Source organism: Dromiciops gliroides, chromosome 2 (assembly GCF_019393635.1).
Source record: "Dromiciops gliroides isolate mDroGli1 chromosome 2, mDroGli1.pri, whole genome shotgun sequence".
Classification (NCBI taxonomy): Eukaryota; Metazoa; Chordata; class Mammalia; order Microbiotheria; family Microbiotheriidae; genus Dromiciops; species Dromiciops gliroides.
The window spans coordinates 309,129,626-309,154,608 of NC_057862.1; the positions used below are offsets into that span (position 1 = coordinate 309,129,626).

The following is a 24,983-nucleotide window of genomic DNA, read 5'->3' on the forward strand; positions in this document are numbered from 1 at the left end:
ATAATTGCTTCAGTGAATCCTTAAAACAATTTTTTAAATCTTCTCTTCTTGCCATCACTACACGTTAGTTCACTGTATAACAGTTACTTGAGTATCCTACTGTCATCTATCCTAGTCACCCAGAGATGTTGTATTATAATGAGTATCTCATCAATGCTGGCAGGCTGATTGGCTGCAAACCAGAACATCAATGCTGACCCTGTCCTGCCACTTGCTATTCAGTAGGGCTCACAAAATGTGCTCATGAAACTGCTTAAAAATCCATATGTGACATCTGTGTCAGAGCTAAGTATCATAATTTTTTAATAAGTTACAGACTATCACTGATTTATAGACTTTTAGTCTGGTCAAGAATTTGATGCATGTTGGTGCTAGATTTTTTTGATTGATTTCATTATTCCTCTGATAGCATTACTTCTATGGATATCATGTTGTCTAAATAGCATAATTAAAGAACAGTTTTCCGTTCCATATTAATAAAAATCCATAGCCAAGCACAGGATCTGCCAGGGATACAATGGCACCTAAAAACAATCTTCTTAAGGCTTACCATCAGTCCAAAATACTGTCCTTCACTGTCTATACACTTTTACAGTGTATAGAAACTGCTAAAAGACTCAATCCCAGAATTTTACAAATACAAAAGGTCCTCCTGATTTTTGATAATAGACAAAGATGGTAAATGTCTGAAAGGATAGTCTGATATCAACTTTTATTGCATTTTAAAGTACAGACATACAAAAAATACTGAATAAAAATTTGTTTGTCATATAATACTATACTTCATTCCACTGGCAATAGCAAATAGGTCAGTGAAAGAAGCTGATGAAGCAATTTTTCTTGCCTTAGACCTTGGGTCAACTTTTTGAAGCAATCGAACTTGCTGAGGAATTATCACAGCCCCCAGCTTTGTCAATGAAATTTAAAGATATTGTGAAGTATATCTAAATATATCCATATGGGAAGATTAAAAAGCACCTTAAAAAGGCACAGTGGAGAACCCAAATATCACACTAAGTGCTTCTGATCACTAAGCAGAAAAAATTTTTTTAAGTATTTTCTATGACAGAACAAAAGTTCTGTTGCAGCAATAAGAGAACTACCTCAGGCTCTGAACTGGGCTTTTGGAAACCAACATAAACTTTCAGCCACTTTATAAACTATCTTCTTTAGAAAACACACATTCATGGAAATGTGTTTTGCATGACTACACATATATAACCTATGTCAAATTGTTTGCCTTCTCAATGAGAGGGAGAGGGGGAGGGACAGAATTTGCAACTCAAAATTTGAAAAGAATAATGTTAAAATCATGTTTACATGTAATTTAGAAAAAATTAAATATTGGGGCAGCTAGGTGGCGCAGTGGATAGAGCACCAGCCCTGGAATCAGGAGGACCTGAGTTCAAATCCGGCCTCAGACACTTAACACTTACTAGCTGTGTAACCCTGGGCAAGTCACTTAACCCCAATTGCCTCGCCAAAAAAATAAAATAAAATAAAATAAAGTATTAACATTTTAAAAAATGTGTTCAAATACTTTTCTTCATATTTCCAAAGTTACTCCTAGGAACATTAGAGAACACTAAAGAATAATATTCTATTGTTCAAAAAAACAATCAAGTCTTAGTTTATCTAACATAAAAAGAATTATAGTGATAAGCAGCAATGCTTAGACCTCTATCTCTATAATTCACTGTTTAAATTTTGCAAATATCTATAACAAAGCAATATCTATACTCTAGTACAAACAATGACAATTAAGCAAAAATTAAGAACAACAAAACTTCAAAGTTCAAAAGAGAAAATATGCAACTAAAAAAAGCCCTAGTGGGTCTGACTATTAAGATCTGATTCTGAAATGACTTTTCTATCAATCACTAGTATTTGTGCATCGGAAGCTATAGTCCATTTCATTTTTTGTAATGATGTGTCCAGTGACCTATGACTTGCTTCTTAAATAGATTCATTATATCCAGACATGACACTTTTAAGTAGTCTGCAATACTTTGATCTCTTAATTTCTCAATCCTAAACCAAATTTTCCAAAGTAATTTTCACTGTGCCTACTTTCACTAAAGCTCTTCAGAAGATGTTGGTAGATAAATAGCAATTATGACCATGGTGTTCTTTTTATTAATCTCACTGTGAACACCACAATGCAAGATAACCAGGTGTCCCATGAAATAGAGTTTCTTGCTGTCTTAGAAGCACAACGAAATCAACTCTAACTCCTTTGTTTGTCTTTCCAAGGAGAACTTGTGGAACCATCCTTCCACTTAACTGCATTTCCCTTACTTATGTTTTCTGTTTTATTTACAGCAAAAATGTCAATACTGACATAATTTAATCCCTCCAGTAATTAGTTTGTCAATTTGTTCAATAGACAAAAATAGTATAGTTAAGACTACCAAGAGTTAATGTTTACAGATGGTCTCAAAACTGTGAATATTAGCATCTTCTATCCCCTCTGCCAGATACTGTGTGAGGTGCTAAAGGGGATACCAAATCAAGCTGAATGCCAACAAAAGATGAGCTTCCAATGAGCAGTAGGGGCCAAATACTGAACAGGCTCCTAATACAAAAGGAGAAAGTCCTAAGGAAAGCATAAATATATTCTAGCATTACAACAAATGTCTTGAATTGCACACATAGAGGATATATACGATCCAAATTTTTTATACTAAGCCAAACAACATAAAAAGCACAGTCATATTCTTATTTAAATATACTTTTTAAAAACACTATTCATCACATGATGGCTCTCTGGAAGGGAGAGAAGGAAATGGGGGAAGCTATGGGGATGTAAAAAACAGAAGGCATCAATAAATACGTCTTTGAATAAATATGCTTTTTAATACTGAATTTATGCTGCTATGCAAACTTTTCCTTTGTATGGTGTAAGAACATTTTGGGTTTTCTTTAAGGCCAATGGAAAAGTATCTTCTAAAGAAGCTGATATCATTCCCAAAATAATTGATCTTCCTTGGACAAGAAGTTAGCAATGGGAGTTCCTGGCCACAGCACAAGGCAAACATTCTTCCTGACATGTCCATTTGAACTTAAATTCTAAAAATAATGTGAGCATACATTCTTTACAAAAGCCCAAGTACTGATTAGACATGCAACAATCTATAATCGTAACTACTATACTAGGAAGAAACTCAAAGCCAAGTCCCAGTATAAGTAAAAAGACTAAGAAAATGGTATTAGTAAATTCATTATTATAGTTTGTTCATTTATATAGTCTTACTCTTAAAATCTAGGTCACCAATTTTCTTGTCAACTCTTTTTGGATGTTTCATTAAGTAGATTATGTTCCTTGACTAAAGCATGAGTCTTCCCATCTCAAACAGTTTAAATAGCATATACTGCTCCTAAATTTGCCACTATGAGATAAGTTTTTCTCCTACCAGAAATCCTGTTAAGAGTTCAGCTTGTGGGGGAAGCTAGGTGGAGCAGTGGATAAAGCACCAGCCCTGGATTCAGGAGGACTTGAGTTCAAATCCGGACTCAGACACCTGACACTAGCTGTGTGACTCTGGGCAAGTCACTTAACCCTCATTGCCCCCCCCCCCAAAAAAGGAGGTCAGCTTGTTATGACACACCATTCTTCCTTATCAAAGTAATAAAATTTAGAAAGTTTCCACCTTCTTATTCATCTCAATACAGAAAACATAAGATGGGGTGCAAGGGCAATTGGGGTTAAGTGACTTGCCCAGAGTCACACAGCTAAGTGTCTGACCCAGATCCTCCTGACTCCAAGGGCTGATGCTCTATTATGCTACCTAGCTGTCCCAAAACATAAGGCTTTTCATTTCTCCATTCTTATGCACACAGAGGTTCACTGAATTATTTTGATTTTATTTCTCTTAAAATTTGCTTTTAAGGAAATTTCATAAATCATTTAATTATTTAATGTCACCTTAGAAAAATGGTATGAATCTTGCTATATGGTAAATATAGAAGGTAAATCATCAATACAACTAATTTGCATCAATACCACACATTTTTAAACAGCCTTTAATTTCAAATAAACAAATACCTATAATCTAAATACATTAAATAAAAATTTTTACTTTTGCACATTCTTATTTTCAGGGATTCAAACAGAAAACTTTACAATATAATGGATTTCTTATTATCAACATCTTAAAACTCACTTTCCTGACTTCCAATGAGAACTCAAGAGTCCTAGGGATTGAGAGAAAAATAGAGAAAGAATCATGGAAAAAACTCTTCTGCAGAGAAAAAGTTACATAGTTGTTACAAAGTGTTTCCTAAAGTCCTCAGTCTTGAAAAAAGTGATGTCATTCTAGGAAGCAACTTTGTTTTTTAATTGAGTATCAATTTTAAACATCAAGTTTTTTAATTACTAGCAAGTTTAGGAAAAAAAGGATATATTACTCAAAAGATTCATTGTCTATGAATACAACATGTGTGGAAGACTAAAGCTTTTGGAGGTCTATTCATTTGAGGTTATATGTGTATTCAGTGTCAACAGAAATGAAGTAATTGTTCCCTGCATAACAGGAAAAGATTTTTTCTTTAAACAGAATACCCTGAGGAATGAGAACAAAGACTTTAAAATTGGTCAGTTAAAAAACCACCATGGGGGAGGGGAAGAATATTCTTATAGAAAGACAAGAATCAGGAACTCTGTTCTTCCTACCTTACAAAGTAATTTGGCCTATGATTCTGTGTTTAAAAAAAATGTAATCCATATATTGTATCAATGGAGCTAGGATTCAAAAATTAAAAGTGCATACAGACCACACCTGTTCATAATATTATTACACTGCAACCATCGTAATACAATTGCATCACAATCTCTAAATGATTCAGAAAGTCAGATGACAATAAATAAGCATTCTTCTATATTGTATTTTTTCCATTTTTAGCTCCTAATCATTTAGTAGCAAACTATAATATAGATTTTTTTAAATATTAAAATTACATACAACAAAAAAAGGGAACCAACTATTATTCTAAAATATAGTTGTAAAATGCAAAAGATACTGTTATTATGTGGTTTTTTAAATTTAATATAACTAAATTCAGGGAAACCACAAATATTTTAGCTTGGGTTTTCATAATACTGTTACTTAAAAGGTAAGTCAAACAATCCATGACAAAGCCAATATACTGTATTATTTTATATAAAAAGCTCAAGATACCATGAGTCCAGATTTCTAAATCTATCCCTAAATAGCTGTAAAAATGGCAAAACTATTTAAATTTTCCCCAAAAAAAACCTGAGTTACATCAACAATACACCTGCCCTGATCCATTTTACACCTATATTATGTTTACATTAATTTTTACTCTTCTGGATCCTTCAATAGTTGCAGACTATTAAATTACTTAACCAAATAGAAATAGAAGCACAGTTCCCAAACAGCAATTTCTGCATTGCTAGACACTTAACTAGCTGGTAGATTTATACCATTGTTCATTCTTAGTTCCCTAAATGTAAAAACAACAACAACAACAAAAAAAAAAAACAGAACCCAGAAATGTGGCAAACCTCTAAATTAGGTTTAAAATAGTTCAGTTATTTACAATTCTGTTCAACTTTAAAAGGGCAGTAACCATTCTTCTTAAAGGCTAATCTACTCAAGTTCCACCCATAAAAACATCTCATTTCTCTTTGGAAAGGATGAAAATTATTCATGCAGTGCTTAACCAAAATAACCACTAAGAAACAGTATCAGAAAAATAGATAAGGCATCAAAACAGGTCATATCTTTATACTTCGAAAAATATCCACAGCCCTATTTTTCCTAACCATGGTATTTTCAAATGCCTTATCACTTTTAAAATGGCATTTCTTACATGTACTTTCAGATACAGTTCTTAAATAAAAATAGAAAAAAATACTCCTCTCACTGTTCAACTACCTTGAATAAGGTAGAGGGAAAATTACATGCACCATTATATGTGTGTGTGTGTGTGTGTGTGTGTGTGTTTTCTTTTTTCTTTTCAATCACAAAAGATGCAAGGGCCATTCTGCCTACTTGCATGCTGGACACAAAGGCAAATGCCTCCAAATATTCAGACAGATCATTCCACAGTTGTAACTTTCATCATGGTTCTCAAAGTAGCACAGTGAGGTCAGCTCACAAACAGCTTAAGTAGCAAAACTAGAAATTGGTGGTAGTAGTATCAGGCTACATAACAAGCCTCTCCAAAGAATATGAAGTAAGAGAATGAAAATGTGCTGGCAATATGCCATGGGGCTGGAATATAGCTTTGAGCAATGAATACTCACAAGTTACAGTATATAGTAATTTGTCAAATTTTACCATGAAGCTTGGTTACAATTATATTAAACCAAAATTAGCCATTGTATAATTAATTTTCCCCACTTAAAAATTGAAAGACAGTTAGCCTAGTAGCAGTACTAGATATTCCTTTGCTGAAGTGATTTTCTTATTTATTGTTATTGTTTTTAACACTTCACATCAGTTGTGTGTTTGTCTCTCTTCTGGACTGGGTCACTAGCAATATATTAGAATGCTATTTTACCTTCTCTATGTCACTGCTCTTTTTTTTCAAAGGATTAAAAAAAAGTGCAAATAATTTGGGAATTAAAATGAGGAAGTAATCAAATCCATCATCCTCAAAATGCTAGCACAGATCTTAAATCAAAATCACAAAAAAGTGATGTTAATATATCCTCCATCCCCCAGACTAACTAGGATAATGACTGGAAATTAAAAAAAAAAAAGAACTGAATCACAAAGATACTGGCACCCAAGAATACAAATTCATAAATAGATAGTTCAGGCTTAGCATCAAGAAAGGGAATGTCCTCGTGACTAGACTGATACTCAACAAATCTCTCCCTCATAATGCATTCTCATTCTAGCTAAACAACAAACTTTGTTCACCTTACGTGCCCCTACAATACAGGGTCACACTCACACTGCCAACATGTGAGTAGGAAACACCGAAGCCAAAATTAAAAGTTAAATTGTAATCTACAAAATACCACCATATCAAATGTTTAAAAAGGAGCTTTTCTAAAAAAGAAATAGCATTTACTTAAAACAAATATTCTGGAGAGAACACTGGTCTATCATGAACCAATTATCTACCCCTGCCCTTAAGTTATTTATGTCAAATTACCTTAATGGAAGTACTTGGCATCGTCCTACTAGCTACTTGATAGAAAAAAAGCAACTTCCTAGCTACTTGATAGAAGAAATGAAATTAAAATACTCAAATGAAAAACAAGAACTCTCCAGTGGTTAAAGAAGTGATAAGAGATAGTGATCCAAATTTTCTATTTTGGAAATTCCTTAGATGCTACAAATAAAGGACAAGGATGTGGAACTCAAACACAGCATATCAACAAGCACTGGCCTTAGAGAAGTTAGTGCTGTCATTTTAAGACTTATGGATAAAATTATCATGCAGTGAATGCCAAGTATGCAGTCGGTGCTGCCCAGCCACATAGTCAAGGGTTTTAATTTTGTCGTCTTCCCACTTCTACTATGTCTCAACAACTAACTTAAATAGGGATTTACTTCCTCTCAAAACACAATTAACTAGAAAATGTTAGGCTTTAGAAAGCTGCAAATTAATGTGTTGTATAATATACATTCTTAGAGAGTAAAATGAGAATTAATCAGATTGTTAGTTTCTTTTCAAGGAGAATAGAAGAAATCATGAACCTAGATTTGTTTTCATAATGCTATTTTACAAGTAGTTTTTATGATACATATGTTAACCTTAATTACAAATCAATCATAAACAAGACATTATGATATAGAGGTCCAATTCTAAGCAATAAAATCTCTGTATAAAGTACTGCCCTACCTAAAGCAATGATCCCTTCATACAAATAATAGACAAAATTGTAATACAAGAACAAACAATAACAAAAACAGACATGCCAACTGTATTATAATGGAGTTTGATTTTTGCAATCATGTTTCTATACCTTCTTTCCTACTAAGGGAAGGTAAAGTGGACTTGGTCATAACACAAATGGAAATAAATTTACATGATTAGTCATAAAGTAAGAGCAGCACAAGATGTATTGATTTCCTATAGGATTTTTCCTGTGTAAGTGGCTATCCTTCATGTTTGAATAATGCTTGACACTGGCAATTACTAGACTTTCATGTTAGTTGTATGTTTATTTGACTTTTGTTACTGCTGAGATTTTTTTTAGCCCACCTTAAAAGAAGTAAGGTAACTCACTGAGTACTGAAGGAAGACTACGGAAGACTACATTGTTGGACATAGTCAACATTGGTTAGTTCTGCTCAACTGTTCTTTATTACAAGGGGAAGTTCTATTGGAGTTGGGGGAAAGGAAAGCATACTGGAAAATCACATTGATACTTTAAAAAACAACCACACCTCACCTTCAAAACATCAATAAAATTTTTTTACAGAATTAATTCAGCCACAAACCATGCCAAGAACCAGCCCCTTAATAAAGGCATTTTACTTACATTCTCCCTACACCTTCATACATGTGAGTCTCATCTACCAAAGTCATAATCTCTGTATCAGTAAGATGTGCGTGCTTTTTCGTTCTATTTAGCTGTTCGATCTGTATATCTGCAAGCTTCACCTTCTGCTGAGTATCAATAACTTTGGCTTGTAGTTCTGTGAAAGCCTGACAAAAAAAAAAGTCACCAATTTACTAAATAAAACATTGGAGAGCAAGCTAATAAATCAAATCCAAAATATAATTCAAAACATGTGAGTTCAGCTTTAAAATGTCAGCATAATCAAGGCCTTATTACTTACCAATGGAAGTGGAATAACAGTTATCAATCAATATTTATTGAGTACCTACTATGTGCAAGGAACTGTTCTCAGCCCTGAAAATACAAATTCAACAAACATAAAGCACCTTTGGTAAATGCAGAGCATTCTTCTAAGCACTGGGAAAGAAATAAGCAACCAAGTTAAGATAATCCATGGGGTTTACAGAAGTATAGTTTGGATAAACCTTGCCCTCATGAATTTTACAGTCTTAATTGTTGTTGTTGTTGTTTTGTTTTGTTTTTGTTTTTTGGTGGGTGAGACAATTGGAGTTAAGTGACTTGCCCAGAGTCACACAACTAGTAAGTGTCAAGTGTCTGAGGCTGGTTTTGAACTCAGGTCCTCCTGAATCCAAGGCTGATGCTTTATCCACTGCGCTACTTAGCCACCCCTGAAGTTTACAGCCTAAAAGAAGGCACTCAAAAAATAATAATACATACTATACATGATAGGTGAATTAGAAGGGTAAAAAGTGCTACAGAAAGTCTAAAGAGAAAGAGTTTTAGAGCCAATCCTTGACTTCAAAGAAGCTATAATCTAATTGGAGAAACAGCACACATTAAAAAGATAAAAAAACAAAGCAGTAAATAAATGTCAAATGAATGAGTTAGACAATAAGTGAAGGAAGACTATACATGTAATATACTGGTTCAGAATATTAGCACTATAACAAAATAGACAACAACAAAAAAAGAAAATTCAGTTATGGAATTGTATTTTGACTTCCCCACACAAACACCAAGCAAAATTCTACTAGGATAAACACGGTCCATGAATACTCTTGCTGAAGTGTCTGGAATGATTTTCACATGCTGTCAAATTTATACCTTAATAATAGCATTTGTGATTACTAAGGCATAGCAAAACCATAGCTCAACCTTCACGCTCACCTTGTTTTCCCTCACTCATAACTGTTTCAGATTATTTAATTCCTTTAATTTTCCACATTTGTCTCCAACTAATAAATGGCTGGGGGAAAGTTTAAAAGTAAAATCTTTGGTCTGCTTTAAAAACCAAAACACACAACTGCCTTTTCACTAAAATCTAGTCATTAAGCTCTTGGCTAAAATAACTTTGATCCAATTTTAACGTGCATTCAATATTTTTAAAATTCTATTGCATTTTTTCCTATTTTATAAACAAAAAAATTAAAAATTCAATGTCCCAGAAAGTGAATGAGATGTACCGGCATATTGTAACCTTTACCTGCCTTCTCTTTCCCTTAAACCATAAAGTCATACTAAATTTAAGAGCACAAACTTATTTTAGCAATTATTTTTTTCTAAGAGAAGAAATGTATGACCATGTGGTCTTGCAAAACAGCAAGGCTAAATATATCATCAAAGTATAGTGTGACAGACAGAGCACTGGAATCAGGAAACTAGGTCCCAGTCTTGGCTTTCCTACCTACTAGTTGTGAAAATCTGGCCAAATCATTTACACTCTTTGGGCCTAAGTTTCTTCTAAGGAATAAAAGCTGACTGGATGATTTTACAAGACCCTTTCTATCCCAAAAAAAAAAAAAGATTTTATTCAAAATAAAATTAAAGGATTGGACTCTGATCTTTTACTATCTCTTCCAGCTCTGATTCTGACTAAGGACTATCACCGTCCTCCTTAAGTACTCTAAAGATCTAAAATTGTTTTGGAAAATGTACATACCTAAAAGCCATGATTTAAACGAAAATTCTTAATTTCGTTTTACTTCATGGGGAAAACCTTATTAGATTTTTTTCCCCAAAATAAGCAACACTAGAGGTCACCTCTAAAAACAAACAAAACCCTTGAAAGTGAGATAGAAAGTACTATAAGAACATCAAGTAGTTTAAATTTCCTACTAAAATCAGAAGGGCTTGTAAAAGATTGGGGAACGAGCTCCACTTGTAAAAGAGGGCTACTTATAGGATTTAATAACTCCTACTTACATCGTACTTTGAGATTTACAAACTGTTCTTTTCTGAACAACTCTGCAGGTGAATGGAATATTATTATCCCCCTTTTACAAATGAGAAAACTAAGGAGCAAAGAGGAGAAGTGATTGGGACCATAGTCACACAGTTGTAGTATTAGAACCAGAATTCTAAGAAACTCTGACTCCACCACACAAACCCAGGCATTCTAAGTCCAAGTCCAGAGTTCTTATAATTATACTGTACTACCTCTCTGAGCTGAAAGTATCTAGTTTAACTCCCTCATTTTATATAACGTTATTTTTACAAAGTCTTATTGATGCCTTTGTTTTAACAATACAGTCTCTCTGGATATCCGCCCCTCCTGTGAACACCTCCCTCCTTCGAGACCCCCCCCCAAAAAAAAAAAGTTAAGCGAAAACAAGGAGTGACCTCAACCGACAAATGCAGTCTACATTCTCTGCCAAGAAGAGGACAGCTAATTCCTGGTCCTCTCCTAGTCCTCTGGGTACGAAGAGGAGGGCAACTCCCTCATTTTATAAAGTAAGGAACATAAGCCCAGGAACGTGGCCTGCCCAGAGTCATAGTGTAGCAAAACATGGTTTATCTGCAATCTATCCTGACTCCAATTCCAGGGGTTTTACTCACTAGATAAGCTCTTAAGCTTCCTTTCAGATCTAATTAATATTATGACTTTTTAAAAATGAGGAACCAGGTGCTTGAAAACACAGGTGATGCCGACTGTACAGGTCTCTTGGAAAGGTACTGGCGATTCCGGGGAAAGGGGGGCGTGGTTCGAACACGAACAGTCTTGGAATCTCCCCAACTTTGACAGAAAACAACTTCCTGTCTCTTTCTATTGTGGAAAATTGAATTCCTTACCCCACCCCACCCCCAAAGTCACAGCGGCTCCACCAGTGGGCTGTAGCACGAATAATCGGCTCATAGGCAGAGAAAAGGAAGCCCGATGGGCCTGGCCCGACCCCCACGGGCCCAGGAACCCACAGCCCCAGAGTGTATAAAGGAGGTCCGGCCCTTGCACGGGCTCCCGGGAGTCCTCTTCCCGTCGTCATGACAGATGTCTCTCTCAACTTCGTCGCTCATGGGTCTCTCGGACTCCATAGGGACGACTCTTCCCACCCAAGACCCCCTTTTACCTTCTTCAACTCCAGATCCACGGGGGCAGCCATCTTGGATCAAACTCTGAGCCTGCGCACTTAGCGACCGGAAGCAAGGTTGAACATCAAAGGAATGAATGGAACGGAAGAACTCGCTTATTCTCCGCGCCTGCGTGGGAAAGAATTGCGCATCGCGTGCTGCCTCTTAGTCTCGCTGTATGGGGACTGCCTTTGCCCTTTTGTCCCTTCGTTCCACGTTCTTCTTTTAAGCACTTCTTTTGTGTTATGCCTTGATCTGTGGTAACTACAGAAATAAACCGACCCCGTCCTCAAGAAACTTAGATTTTAGAAGGGAAGATCAAGCAAGTTCACAAATACTAATTATTATTTGGAAGCAACAGCAGTGGAAAACACGTGGTCTGGGAGTGCGACAATTTCCGCTTTACACCAACTGGTTCACATACCCACTCAGGGCCTTAGTTTCCTAATTTGTAAAACAAAAAGTTAAACTTGATGGTCTATAAGATCCATTCCAGTTCTACAATTTTATTATATAGGGAAACCTGCTTTTAATTTTAAACTTCCATGCTGCTAAACCCCATCTTGGAAGCATGGTATAGAACACTCCCTCTTCTTGGAATCAGGAGAGATCTGGGTTTGACATCCTTCATACATTTAGGAAAGGCAAGTCACTTCATTTACCTGAGCCTCACTTTCCTCATCTGTTAAATGGTAATAATAATGATATCTATAGAGCCTTGACCTCACACTCACGAGGTTGTTGCAAGACTCAAACTATATCAAATGGTTTGAAGTTCATTATCATTTTTTTAAAAAAGAAACACATTCTGGGGACAGCTAGGTGGCAGTGAATAAAGCACATGATATGGTGGGAAAATGGGGTACGGGGTTGGTGGGAGTTGGGGTTCTTAGGAATTCCTCTTTAAAGAATTACACCCTCTTGCACACAAAATGTAGTTAGAATAAGGTGATAGTTTATTGAGGAACAAGGGAAGGGAAGGGTGGAGGGAGGGAAACCATGAAAGAAATCCTTGGACTTTTCATGGGGAGATTTGGCATAAAGCACATGGCTCAGAGGTACCAAATCTCCTCGAACAGGAGACTGGAAGGTACTTTTATAGAGGACTGATGGGGGTGGACCATCTTCCTGTGGAAAGTTCCTTTAGTGAGGGAGGACCATCCCCCACTGGTGGTAGCTGGGGGAATTGGGTGAGGAGTGGAGGACCATCCCCCACTGGTAGTGACTAAAGGAATTGGGTGAGGGGTGGCTACAGATCCCTCTTCAGAACACAAAGGCCGAAGCCACACCCAAATTTATCTCCCCAGGGTAAGGGAGACCAGAATGAAGGGTAGGAATCCCAAGCTAGCTCAGTCCGGTTTGGTTCAGCTTATCTCTCTAGGCGTTATCTATCCTCTGGTTTAGTTTCTCAAGGAGAAGATTCCTTGGTGTGCCCCAGAGAACTTCTGGGGTGCTCTGCACCCCATGACATTCCTGTCCTGGATTCAGGAGGACCTGAGTTCAAATTCAACCTCAGACACTTGACACTAGCTATGTGACCCTGGGCAAGTCACTTAACACCCTCATTGCCCCACCAAAAAAAAAGGAAGAAGAAGAAGAAAAGAAACACATTTTGTAAAAATAAAAGTTACCACTATGTGGCTATAAATCATTAAATACCATAATTTCAGAAATATCAAAATTATCAATAACTCAAAGGGCAATATAAATACCTATATCATAAATTAAGTAATCTGCATCATATTACCAATAATGATTTTTATGTGAGAACCATAAAATACATCATCAAAGATTTGTATAACCTGAAAAGGAGATGGCCTGGCTGTCCACGTAGCCAGAGGGAAGGAGATAAATAATAATAAAATATCAAATAACTAGAGCCCTGACCTGGTATTCTCCTTGGTGGAAGATTTGCCTTACCAACAAGAACTGCACAAGATGAGAAGATGTGAAGGGGCTGAAATCTCCACAGGTAGTACCAGCACCAGGAAAGTAAGTAAAATGTAAGTAAAAGGATTGTTGTTGTTTGTTTGTCTTTCATTCTCAAAGAGGACCATGGGGGTCAAGATGATGTCATGACTTGCACTGAATTAGATTTAAATGAGGGAGAGCTGTGCAAGGTCACCAACTCCACTCTCTCTTCCAGAGCCATCTGAGTCCAGTGTTAAGATACAGATCAGGAGATGGCCCTGGATATTTAAGGCATTTGGGGTTAAGTGATTTGCCCAACGTCACACAGCTAAAAGTGTCTGAGGTGAGATTTGAACTCAGGTTTTCTTGACTCTAGGGCCAGTGCTCTATCCACTGTGCCACCTAGCTGCCCAGTAGAAGGGTGCCAAGTGGAATCAAATAAAATAAGAAACCTAAGGCACCTGAGAGCCTTGGGCAGGTTCCGAAGACATTTATGTCTATTATGTCTAAATATAATCCATTAGGATCTGAGCAGGCCCCACACATACCCAAACTTCTATAAGTCATAACATCACAGATTTAAGTTGGTATCACAGCAGCACTTTAACACCTAATTCTGTCAGGGTCCCTACTAGGATAGATACAAGACCTTCATAATAACAAGTAGACTACTCCATATTCTCTGCCAGTATGTTTCCCTAGTTGAACTAACCTAACTTAGTCAGAATGAATGGATATCTGTGGGGGCAGCTAGGTGGCACAGTGGATGAAGTGCCAGCCTTGGATTCAGGAGTACCTGAGTTCAAATCCAGCCTCAGACACTTGACACTTACTAGCTGTGTGACCCTGGGTAAGTCACTTAACCCTCATTGCCCCACCAAAAAAAAAATGAATGGATATCTGTGCATATTAGCAGTTGAATTCATTATATACATAAGCCAAATGATATGGCATAGTAGACAGGGTAAAAGGTTGGGCTTGGAGTCAGAAAAATCTGCGTTCAAATTCTGCCTCTGATACATACTATCTGATATCATTTAACCTCTTAGTGCCCCCAGGCAGCTTTCTAAGACAGTTGTTTTCATGTTGCTTCTATTAGGCTGTGAGTTCCTTGAGACTAAAGACTATTTTTTTGCCTTTCCCTAGTGTTTAGCATAGTCCCTGGCACATAATGGGAAAATACTTATTAACAGACTGACCATGAGTTACACAGAATTTACTCATCAGCAAAAAATTCAATTGGAAGAAATGTCCACACTGGGAATTCCCTACATCAATCAAATCACAGGTAGGTGCAGAGCAACTATCCAGTCAGGTGATGAATTGTGTGGCTATTGTCTATGGACCAGCCTTGCTAAAGTCAGAGATGATCCTCATCAGATTGGCTATAGAGTGAAGACTTTTTCAAATCCATTTACTAAGTTACAGAGGAGTTGGGAATCTTCTTAAATATAGGGAGCACACCCATCAACGAAATACAGATATATTTCAAAATATAGGCTATAGATCCTTGAAATATTCAAGAAAAAGTTAAATGTCCTTCCTTTGCCTCTTTGAATTTAGAAGCTTATGGAGATCCTATACCTTCTTCATGGGAAGGGACCCTAGATAGCTAAGTGAGGAAGCTGTGTCTGTCCCCTAACTGATCTGGAATATATTAGACCAGAATGTGAACTTTTCAAATCCATTGGGACCTCAGGTTAATCAAATGTGGTAACATGTAAAGTGGTTTGTAACACTAAAGCACCATATCCCTTACCCTCTTATGCTATGACCAGTCTTTCCCTGTTAAGCCTCAGCTTTGGATCATTTCTGCCACACACTGCTTGTACTCATGTGCTGCCAAATGATGATGGAGAAAAATCACAGAACTGTGCTGACTGGTTCCACTGACAAATTTATGTTGCATAAAATCAACTGGGTCCTTCCTACAGCAAATCAATCCTTTTTTTAAATGTAATAAATATTTTTATTTGAGTTCCGATTTTTTATACCTCCTTCCTTCCCTCCCTCCCCTCTTCCCTCCCTGAGGCGGCAAACAATCAGGTATGGGTTATGCATGTATGATTATGTAAAGCATTACCATATTTGTCATTTTGTACACAAAAACTTAAAAGGAAAAATGAAAGTAAGTGAAAAATGGCATGCTTCAGTCTATTCCATCAATATGAGTTCTTTCTTTGGAGGTGGGTAGTATGTTTCATCAATAGTCCTTTGGTATTGTCTTGGATCATTGTACTGTTGAGAATAGTCAAGTCATTTACAGTTCTTCATCAAACAATATTGCTGTCTCTGTGCACAATGTTTTCTTGGTTCTGTTCACTTCACTATACGTCATTTCATACATGTCTTTCCAGGCCTTTCTGAAGTCATCCTGCTTGTCATTTCTTATAGCACAATAATATTCCATCACCATCATATACCACAGTTCAAAGCAATCCTTTTATACCTCCCTAATTGACTCACTATCCAACTTACCACAGCAGCTTTTCCAAATGTTTTCGTCCCTCCTCAAACTTTCCATGATTTCCCCTCTCCCCACCCTCTCAGCTGAGAATCTTGCCTCATATTTCACTGAAAATATTAAGGCAATTCACCAACAGCTCCCTCTTCTCCCTTTCTCCTCATCTTACATCTTTCAAATGTCTTCCTCCACCATCTTTGCCTTTACCCTTGTCTCACAAGAAGAGGTAGCATTTCTCCTGTACAAGTGATCCCATTTCATCCTGTCTTCTCAAGCAGATTGCCCCTCTATCATCCTCACTCTCTCATTTATCTGCAATCTTCCCTATATACTGGCTGCTTTCCTATTACCAAGAAACATACTCATGTCTCTTCCATCCTTAAAAAAACCCCAAAAAACCCAAACCCTCATTTGGTTCATCCACACCCACTAGTTATCCTATACCTCTCCTTCCTTTTTTGATTAAACTCCTAGAGAAGGCCACCCACAGTAATAGATGCCTCCTTTCCTCTCATTCTCTTCTTCCCTTTCTACAGTCTAGCTTTAACCTCATCATTCAAATGGCTCACTACAAAGTGATCTCTTAATTTCAGATTTAATGGGCTTTTCTCAATCTTCATCCTTCTAGACCTTTCTCCAGCCTTTGACCCTGTGGATCAGTCTCTTCTCCTTAATATTCTCTTGTCTCTGGGTATTCATGACACTATTTTCTCCTGGTTCTCTTCCTGTCTATCTGACCACTCCTCAGTCTCTTTTGTGGATCTTCACTCAGGTAACACCCAATAATTATGGGAGTACCACAGAACTCTGTCCTTCTCTTCTTCCTCTATACTGTTTCACTTGGTGATCTCATTGGTTCCCATGGATTCAATTATCATCTCTATGCTGATGATTCTTAAATCAACTTATCTAGCCCTAACCTCTCTGCTAACCTCTAGTACCGCATCTCCAATTGCCTATTAAACATCCCAAGGTAGTTGTCCCACAGACATCTTCAACTCAACATGTCCAAAATTGAACCCATTATCCTTCTTCCCACAAAATTCTCCCCTCTTTCTAACTTCTCTGTGACTATTGAGAGAGGCACCATCCTCCCAGTAACCAGGCTCACAATCTCAGTGTTATCAACCTTTTACCCTGTTACCCCACTACATTCGATCTATTATCCGATCCTGCTGATTTTACCTCTGTAGCATGTCTTATATTCACCCCCTTCTCTCCTCTAACACTGCAATGACATTGGCACAAACCCCAGAGGGCAGATAGGTGACAAAGTGGCTAGAGCACTGGCCCTGGAGTTAGGAGGGCCTGAGTTCAAATCTGGCCTCAGACTACTAACTAGATGTGTGACCCTGGACAAGTCACTTAATCCCAATTGCCTCCAAAAGGAAAAAAGAACAAAACCCAGACCCTCATCCTCTTATGCCTGAATTATTACAATAATCTTCTGATTGGTCTCCCTACCTTAAGTCTCTCCGAACTCCAGTTCATTCTCCACTCAGCTGTCAAGATGATCTTCCTAAAAAGCAGGTCTGACCACATGATGCCATCCTTTTAATAAACTCCAGTGACCCTATATCTTGTCCAGGAGCAACTATAAAATCCCCTATTTTATGTTCAAAACTATGTATAACCTGGTCCCTTCCTACCTTTCTTGTCTTCTTTCACCTTACTCACTCCCAAGTATTCTGCCATCCAGTGATCCTTCTTGTTGTTGTTCAGTCGTGTCCAACTTTTCATGGCCCCATTTGGGGTTTTCTTGGCAGAGATACTGGAATGGTTTGCTATTTTCTTCTTCAGCTCATTTTACAGATGAGGAAACTGAGGTAAACAAGGTTAAGTGACTTGCCCAGGGTCACACAGCTATGTGGGAGTATATGTCTGAGGTCTTCCTGATTCCAGGCCCAGTACTCTATCTGCTGTTCCACCTAGCTGCCCACCTGACCTTCTTGCCTTTCTTCAAACAAAATACTACATCTCCTGATTCTAGGTCTTTTCCTTGTTTGTCCTTCATGCCTAGGATTCTTTCCCTCCTCATCTCTATCTATCTCATGGCTTCACTGCCTTCCTGCAAGTCCAGGGTAGAATCATACCTTTGACAGGAAGACTTTCCTAATTTCTCTTCATTCTAGTTCCTTCCCTCTATTATCTCCAATTTATCCTGCATGTGGCTTGATTGTCCATGATTGTTTGCATGTTGTCTCTGCAACTGGATTGTGAGTCTCTTGAGAACAGGGCCTGGTTTGGGTGTCTTATTTTGGGAGGGTTTTCCCCTCAGCACTTAGCACAGTGGCTGGCACATAGTAGGCACTTTAAAATGCTTATTGAGGGGGCAGCTAGGTGGCACAGTGGATAAAGTATCAGCCCCGGATTCAGAAGGACCTGAGTTCAAATCCGACCTCAGATACTTGACACTAGCTGTGTGACCCTGGGCAAGTCACTTAACCCTCATTGTCCTGCAAAAAATATGCTTATTTACTAGCTGACTATATTCATGTTGGCTATAATTAACTACATGATTTTTTTAAGCCCCCAAGCAGAGAGATCTTGAGATCAGTACCCAAAATACTAGGGCCATGGCAGAGAGCTGAGTTGCCTCCAATGTCACAGTGGCAATCTGAAGCATACAATTTGGAGTAGCTTTCTGATTGTCATGCCAATGGTCATAACTAACCATAACTGTGCTTAAGACAAATTATTTGAGGAGAGGAAAGGGCATGTGGCAGGAGAATAACCAGATGTGCAATTGAGAGAAGGGACATGGGATGAGTGAGTCATGACAATGCAGGACACCCCTACAATGGGTGCAGTTGTTCAGAAAGTCCAGACCCTTACCTCCTTAGGGATTAGTGGGAGAATAGGACCCTGAGAGAGTTTTAACAATGATGGTACCCTGGGGCTAGCAGATGGAAGTAGTTGTGCCATTTGTCCCCAGGGCTTCCCAAAGTGAAATGTAGAAGAGGTTTCCAGTCAAAAACAGTGACACCCTAGGGCAAAGTCCTGCTGCCCACCCTAGTTATGTTTATGCCTCTTGTCTTGTGCAAAAGTCAAATATTGAAGCAGTGTGGTAATGATGTAAAGAACACTGAATGGGGTGGGGGGGGTGCAGCTAAGTGGCTCAGTGGATAAAGCACCAACTCTGGATTCAGGAGGACCTGAGTTCAGATCCGACCTCAGACATTTGGCAAGTCACTTAACGCTCATTGCCCCACCCCCCAAAAAAAGAACATTGAATGGGGTGGTCATAGGACCTGAGTACATATCTCTACTGTGACACCAAATCACAGGATTTGAGAGCAGCCATCTGATCCAATCTATATATGAAAGGAATCCCCACTATTACATACCCAACAAGTGGTCATCCACCCCCTGTGTAAAGACCTCCAAACAGGGACAGTCCTAGTATCCGTGTGACCTTGGGCAAGTAAGTCCCTAAAGCCCTCTGGGATTTATTTTTTCTCATCTGTAAAATGAAAGAGATTGGACAAAATGACCTGCATGGTTACTCTTCGGTTCTGCAGTTATTCCTAATGCATAGCTCATAATGTTTCCTTGGGAAGCGGCATTTTAAATAAATAAGTCTCTCTGAATCTTCTAGGGTGACAGGAAGAGACTGCCCCCGATAACACAGAAGAGTTTGCAGCACATGGGCAACTTGCCCAATGAATCGGTTGTTCTGTGCTTATCACTATTGTTCTCCCAGGGAAGCAAGCTGGGGGAGCCTCAAATTGAAACCTAATTGGCAGCCAGCCCTGAGCCAAGGATGTGATTCCTTCTGAGGTTTAACCAGCTTCCGAGTTGCGGCTTCTAACACAAGCAAGCAAGCAACCTTTTCTCATGTCCCTACCCTGCTCACCTTCAGCCAGCCAGCATTCCTCTTAACTGACGCAGCTTATGCTCATGTTTGGGGCTGCATTGTCAGTATTCAGTCATCACGCCCCCTTATGAATCATGTATCCTCTTTCAGATCTGGAACTGTGATTTGAAATCTCTGTTTCTACCCCATTTAGGGAAGCTCTGGCTAGGGATGGCATGGAAAAACATACTGACCGATCCCCAAAGAGACACAGAGCTCCAAAGATACCACCCTACATTCTAGTGCTCTACCTTTACAACCCCACCTATGGCTTTTGTTGTTGTTCAGTTGTTTTCAGTCATGTCTGACTCTCTGTGACCCCTATTTAGGACTTTCTTGGCAAAGATACTGGAGTGGTTTGCCATTTCTTTCTCCAGCTCATTTGACAAATAAGGAAACTGAGACAAACAGGGTGAAGTGACTTGTCCCGGGTCCCACAGCTAGGAAGTGTTTAGGCCATATTTGAACTCAGGAAGATGAGTCTTTCTGATTCGAGGCCCAGAACTCTATCCACTGCACCACCTAGAAGCCCCCCAAACCCACCTATGGCACTACCTTTTAAATATTGGCAAAATGAGACCTATTTAATATGTCCAAAGATACAAAGCCTATAGGCTTTCTCCCATATCAATTTCACACCTGCCTCATAGTACTTATTCTCATATTGTTAGCCAGCAGGATCTTTCTTATAGTCCTCCAGGCAGGCTTCTCAAATATAAATGTCTGTAAGAAAGTCTACACTTTGGTTTTTGAAATGAATTTACTTTTTAATGGAGGAGAAAGGAAAAAATGGGGGTCAGACCTGTGATTTCACTCCTGTTAGGAACTCCTGGTATGGAAATCCACTCTAGTAGTCATTCCACCAATTCTTCTGTTATTTAGAGTCTTAGTTACCTGGAATGCTGCTTGGACATTAACTGACCCATCCACAGTCAATATGTATCAGAGACAGGGCTTCAACTCTGTTCTTCCCACCTCCAAAGCTAGCCCTCTTTCCAGTAGGCCATGATGCATAAATATTTCCTAATATTTAATTTAAAACAACAACCATGACAACAAATATACATTTATTTTTTTCACTGGTGGTTTTTTTAATGGTGGTATAGACATTAGATAAGTGGTCATTTGCTTAATCAATGTTGTTTAAGGCCTGGAATAGATTTAAGAACAAGAGTTGTATAGAGATCATATTTCAATAAATTGGTCACTTCTTAAAATTTTCATTTTTATTCATATTATGCTAATGAACCTGACACGAGGCTTAAGATAAATCAGAAGTTTCTCCTGTGAGAAGCAAAACCAAAGATGACCAAATAACAGGACAGGCATATCAAGGAATCAAGGGACTATTAAAGTTTAGATTGATCAATTAGATATCAGGACAGACATACCTAAGAAGTTAAGGGTGATAACATTCTATAGCAAGAAAGTAAGTTAGACATAGTTACTACCTGATTGGAGCTAGAAGACAGAGCTAACTCCAAAGGTCAGGATCATCATTTCAAAAAAATCCCCCTCACTCTCAGGAATATGACAAGCATCCCCACCCTACCCCAAAAGAGAACTTTCCAGTTTTCAAGTGGACACTCCATCTATCCTCTATAAAAGCTTTTGCCTTCTCTCTGAGGAGGAGAATGTTTCTAAGCCCTATTCACCAGGGACAAAGTCTTTGACTTTCCACATGGTCACTTTCCTAGCCATATAAAAGACCACTTTAAGTCTAATTGGACTGCGTGGGACAGTGTAATTCTTTATTAAGGAATACCTAAAAACTACTGCAACAGCCCCCTCCCCACAAACCAGATCTTTTTTGGGGGGGGCTGGGCAATGAGAGTTAAGTGACTTGCCCAGGGTCACACATCTTGTAAGTGTCAAGTATCTGAGGCCGGATTTGAATTCAGGTCCTCCTGAATTCAGGACCAGTGTTTTATCCACTGCACCACCTAGCTGCCCCCAAATCAGAACTTTTAACAAAGAATTTTTAAAATAAAAAAGGAGTGCAAAACTAGTGAGCATATCAACCAAGTGTGATATTGCATGCAGTTTTCCACATCCATTGCCCCACCACCACTCCCGCAACTCCTACAAAGAATGAAGGGGCAAAAAAGAACAAAAGTACACATTCTCAAGTCTTTTCTAGGACTAAACTTTTAATTCATTATAATTATACAGCATTTAATTTACCTTTTTTTGTTCTTTCTTTTCATTATCATAGTCATGTATGATCATGCCTCGGTCCATTAGATTGTAAGTTCCTTGAGGGCAGGGACTGTCTTTTTTTGTATTTATGTCCCTAGCATCTGGCATACAGTAGGCACTTAATACATGTTTATTGACTATTGACTCCGAGTCTTCCCAGGCTTCTCTGAATTCTTCATTGTGTCAAGTGACTGGCATCATGACTCAGTAATATTCCTCAGTGAATGGACATCTACTTTGTTTCCAGGTTTTTTGCTAGCACAAAAAAGGTTACTATAAATATAAAGAAGAATTTTTCTATTTGTCTTGTAAGCTAGGCCAGGTAACAGGAGCTTGATAGATGATCATCCTAACTTTTCTGTCACCCTTCCTTGCCTTCTAATGAGTGAATGGCACAATCTTTATGCTGGAGAAGTGATAAAGTATCTTTAAAACTGTTGGATCTGATGTGGCTTGTGAATTCTAGCTCCTGATCTCCTCAGTTACTGTAAACCTCTTATTTTTTCTTGGGAAGCTAAGACCATCTTGGGATGAGGATGTCACTTCATCAGGAAACTAGCACCATGGCAGGCGCCCACCTCCAGAAACAGCCTTCATCTCCAAATTTATTTATATCTTCTTTATTCCCATCCTGCAGGGCAGCTAGGTGGCGAAGTGGGTAGAGCACTGAGATTGGACTCAGGAAGACTCATCTTCCTACGTTCAAATCTGACCTCAGAAACTTACTAGATTCGTGACCCTGGGCAAGTCACTTATTCCTGTTTTCCTCAGTTTCCTCATCTGTAAAACAAGCTAGGGAAGGAAATGACAAACCACTCCAGTATCTTTGCCAAGAAAAACCCACAAACTGGGTCACAGTGAGTCAGACACAACTGAACAACGACATTGATTCTAATCAGTTAATGAGAAATCAACAAGTATTCATATCGTCACTACACTGATGCTGGGGTGTTGATAAAGCAAAGATGCCCTTGTCTCAGCAATTAAAACAGCGCCTTACCCATAATAAGTATTTATTGAGTACCTACTATGTACTTCTAGGTGCTGGAGATAAAAATATAAAAATAAAACAATGTCTACCCTATGAAGTTGTTGTTTCAGGGGGAACAACTTATAAACATAAGTACATGCAAAATATATGTGGGGGTAGGAGTGAGTTGTTCAGGAAACCCTTGATCAACTGATTTCCCCCTCAGCAGATGGAATCATAGAAGAGGAAGGTAACAGAAATGACCAGCTATTAACGTGTTAAATGAAGTGCAAAGACCATCTATATCACCCTGGGTGTATGACCTTTGCTGTAAAGGTCACTTGGCTTAGCTCAATGGGCTGGTTCCTTTCTACACTGTACCACACCAACTGCCAACCAGTAGGCCTAATTTTCTGCGTGTGTCTACTGGTTTGTTATTTTATTTTTTATTTCCAAATTTTTTCCTTTCTTTATCCCTCCCCCTCCCATTAAGAAAGCAAGAAATACAGTATCCATTATATATATGAAGTAATGCAAAAAACCAAAAAAGGTATACAAATAGCCAAGTTGTGAAAAGAGCAAGAAAAATAAATACAGGAAAAAATATGCTTCAATCTGCACTCATGTTCTATCAATTTTCTCTCTGGAGTTAGACATCCTTCTTCATCATGAGTCCTTCGGAATTGTCTTGCATCATTGTATTTAGACTTTACAGTTTGGTGAACACAGCAGGACCCACAGCGGCAGACATCACTTCTGGACGCTAAGTTACATGCGTTCTTTTCATGACAGCTTCCCTGCAATATCTTTCTCAACAGGTTGGTAGCGTTCTAATTCTCACAGGGTCAAACAGCATGCATAGTTCCCTTGCCCTTTAGGCATTGTTGTTGTTCACTTTCAGTCATACCCAACTCCTCATGACCCCATTTGGGGTTTTCTTGGCAAAGATACTGGAGTGATTCGCCATTTCCTTCTCCAGTTCATTTTACAGATGAGGAAACTGAGGCAAACAGGATTAAGTGACCTGACCAGGGTCACACAGCTATTATGTGTCTGAGGTCAGATCTGAACTCATGAAAATTAGTCTTCCCAACTTCACACCCACCCATCACACTATCTACTGAGCCACCTAGCTGCCACTCTTTAAGCATAGTTCTAAATGATTCTCCAGAATGGTTGGACCAATAGTGCATTAGTGTATCTATTTTTCCACATCCCTTCCAGCATGTCATTCTTTTTCTGTCGTGTTAGCCAATCTGATGTGTTCAAGGTGGTATCTCAGAGTTGTTTTAATTTGCATTTCTTGGAACAGCTAGGTGGCACAGTGGATAGAGCACCAGCCCTGGAGTCAGGAGGACCTGAGTTCAAATCTGGCCTCAGTCACTTAACATTTACTAACTGTGTGACCCTGGGCAAGTCACTTAACCCCAATTGCCTCACCCCCCCCAAAAAATTACATTTCTCTAAATTATTAGTGATTTAGAGCCTTTTTTCAATTGATTATTGATAGCTTCTATTTCTTCTTCCAAAAATTGCCTGTCCAACAATTGGGGAATGGCTCTAATTTTTATAAATTTACCTCAGTTTTCTGCATATTTGAGAAATGAGGTCTTTATCAGAGAAACTTGCTGTAAAATTTCTTCCCCAGTTTCATGATTTTTTTCTCATTTTAGCTGTATTGGTTTTCTTTGTGCAAAACCTTTTTAATTTGAAGTAATCAAGATTATCC

At 38.3% G+C, this 24,983-nt stretch overlaps 1 protein-coding gene across 1 annotated transcript in view; it reads right to left on the reverse strand.

The window, feature by feature from the left end:
- PFDN1 (prefoldin subunit 1) overlaps positions 1-11,972 on the reverse strand; it is a 60,303-nt gene extending 48,331 nt beyond the window's left edge. Inside the window, exons 1-2 of the mRNA XM_043981358.1 lie at positions 11,854-11,972; positions 8,468-8,634 (exon numbers count right to left, since the gene is read on the reverse strand). Of these exons, the coding sequence (XP_043837293.1) occupies positions 8,468-8,634; positions 11,854-11,886 (200 nt within the window). The 5' untranslated portion in view covers positions 11,887-11,972. The remainder of the gene's footprint in view (positions 1-8,467; positions 8,635-11,853) is intronic.
- Between the last annotated feature and the right edge of the window lie 13,011 nt (positions 11,973-24,983).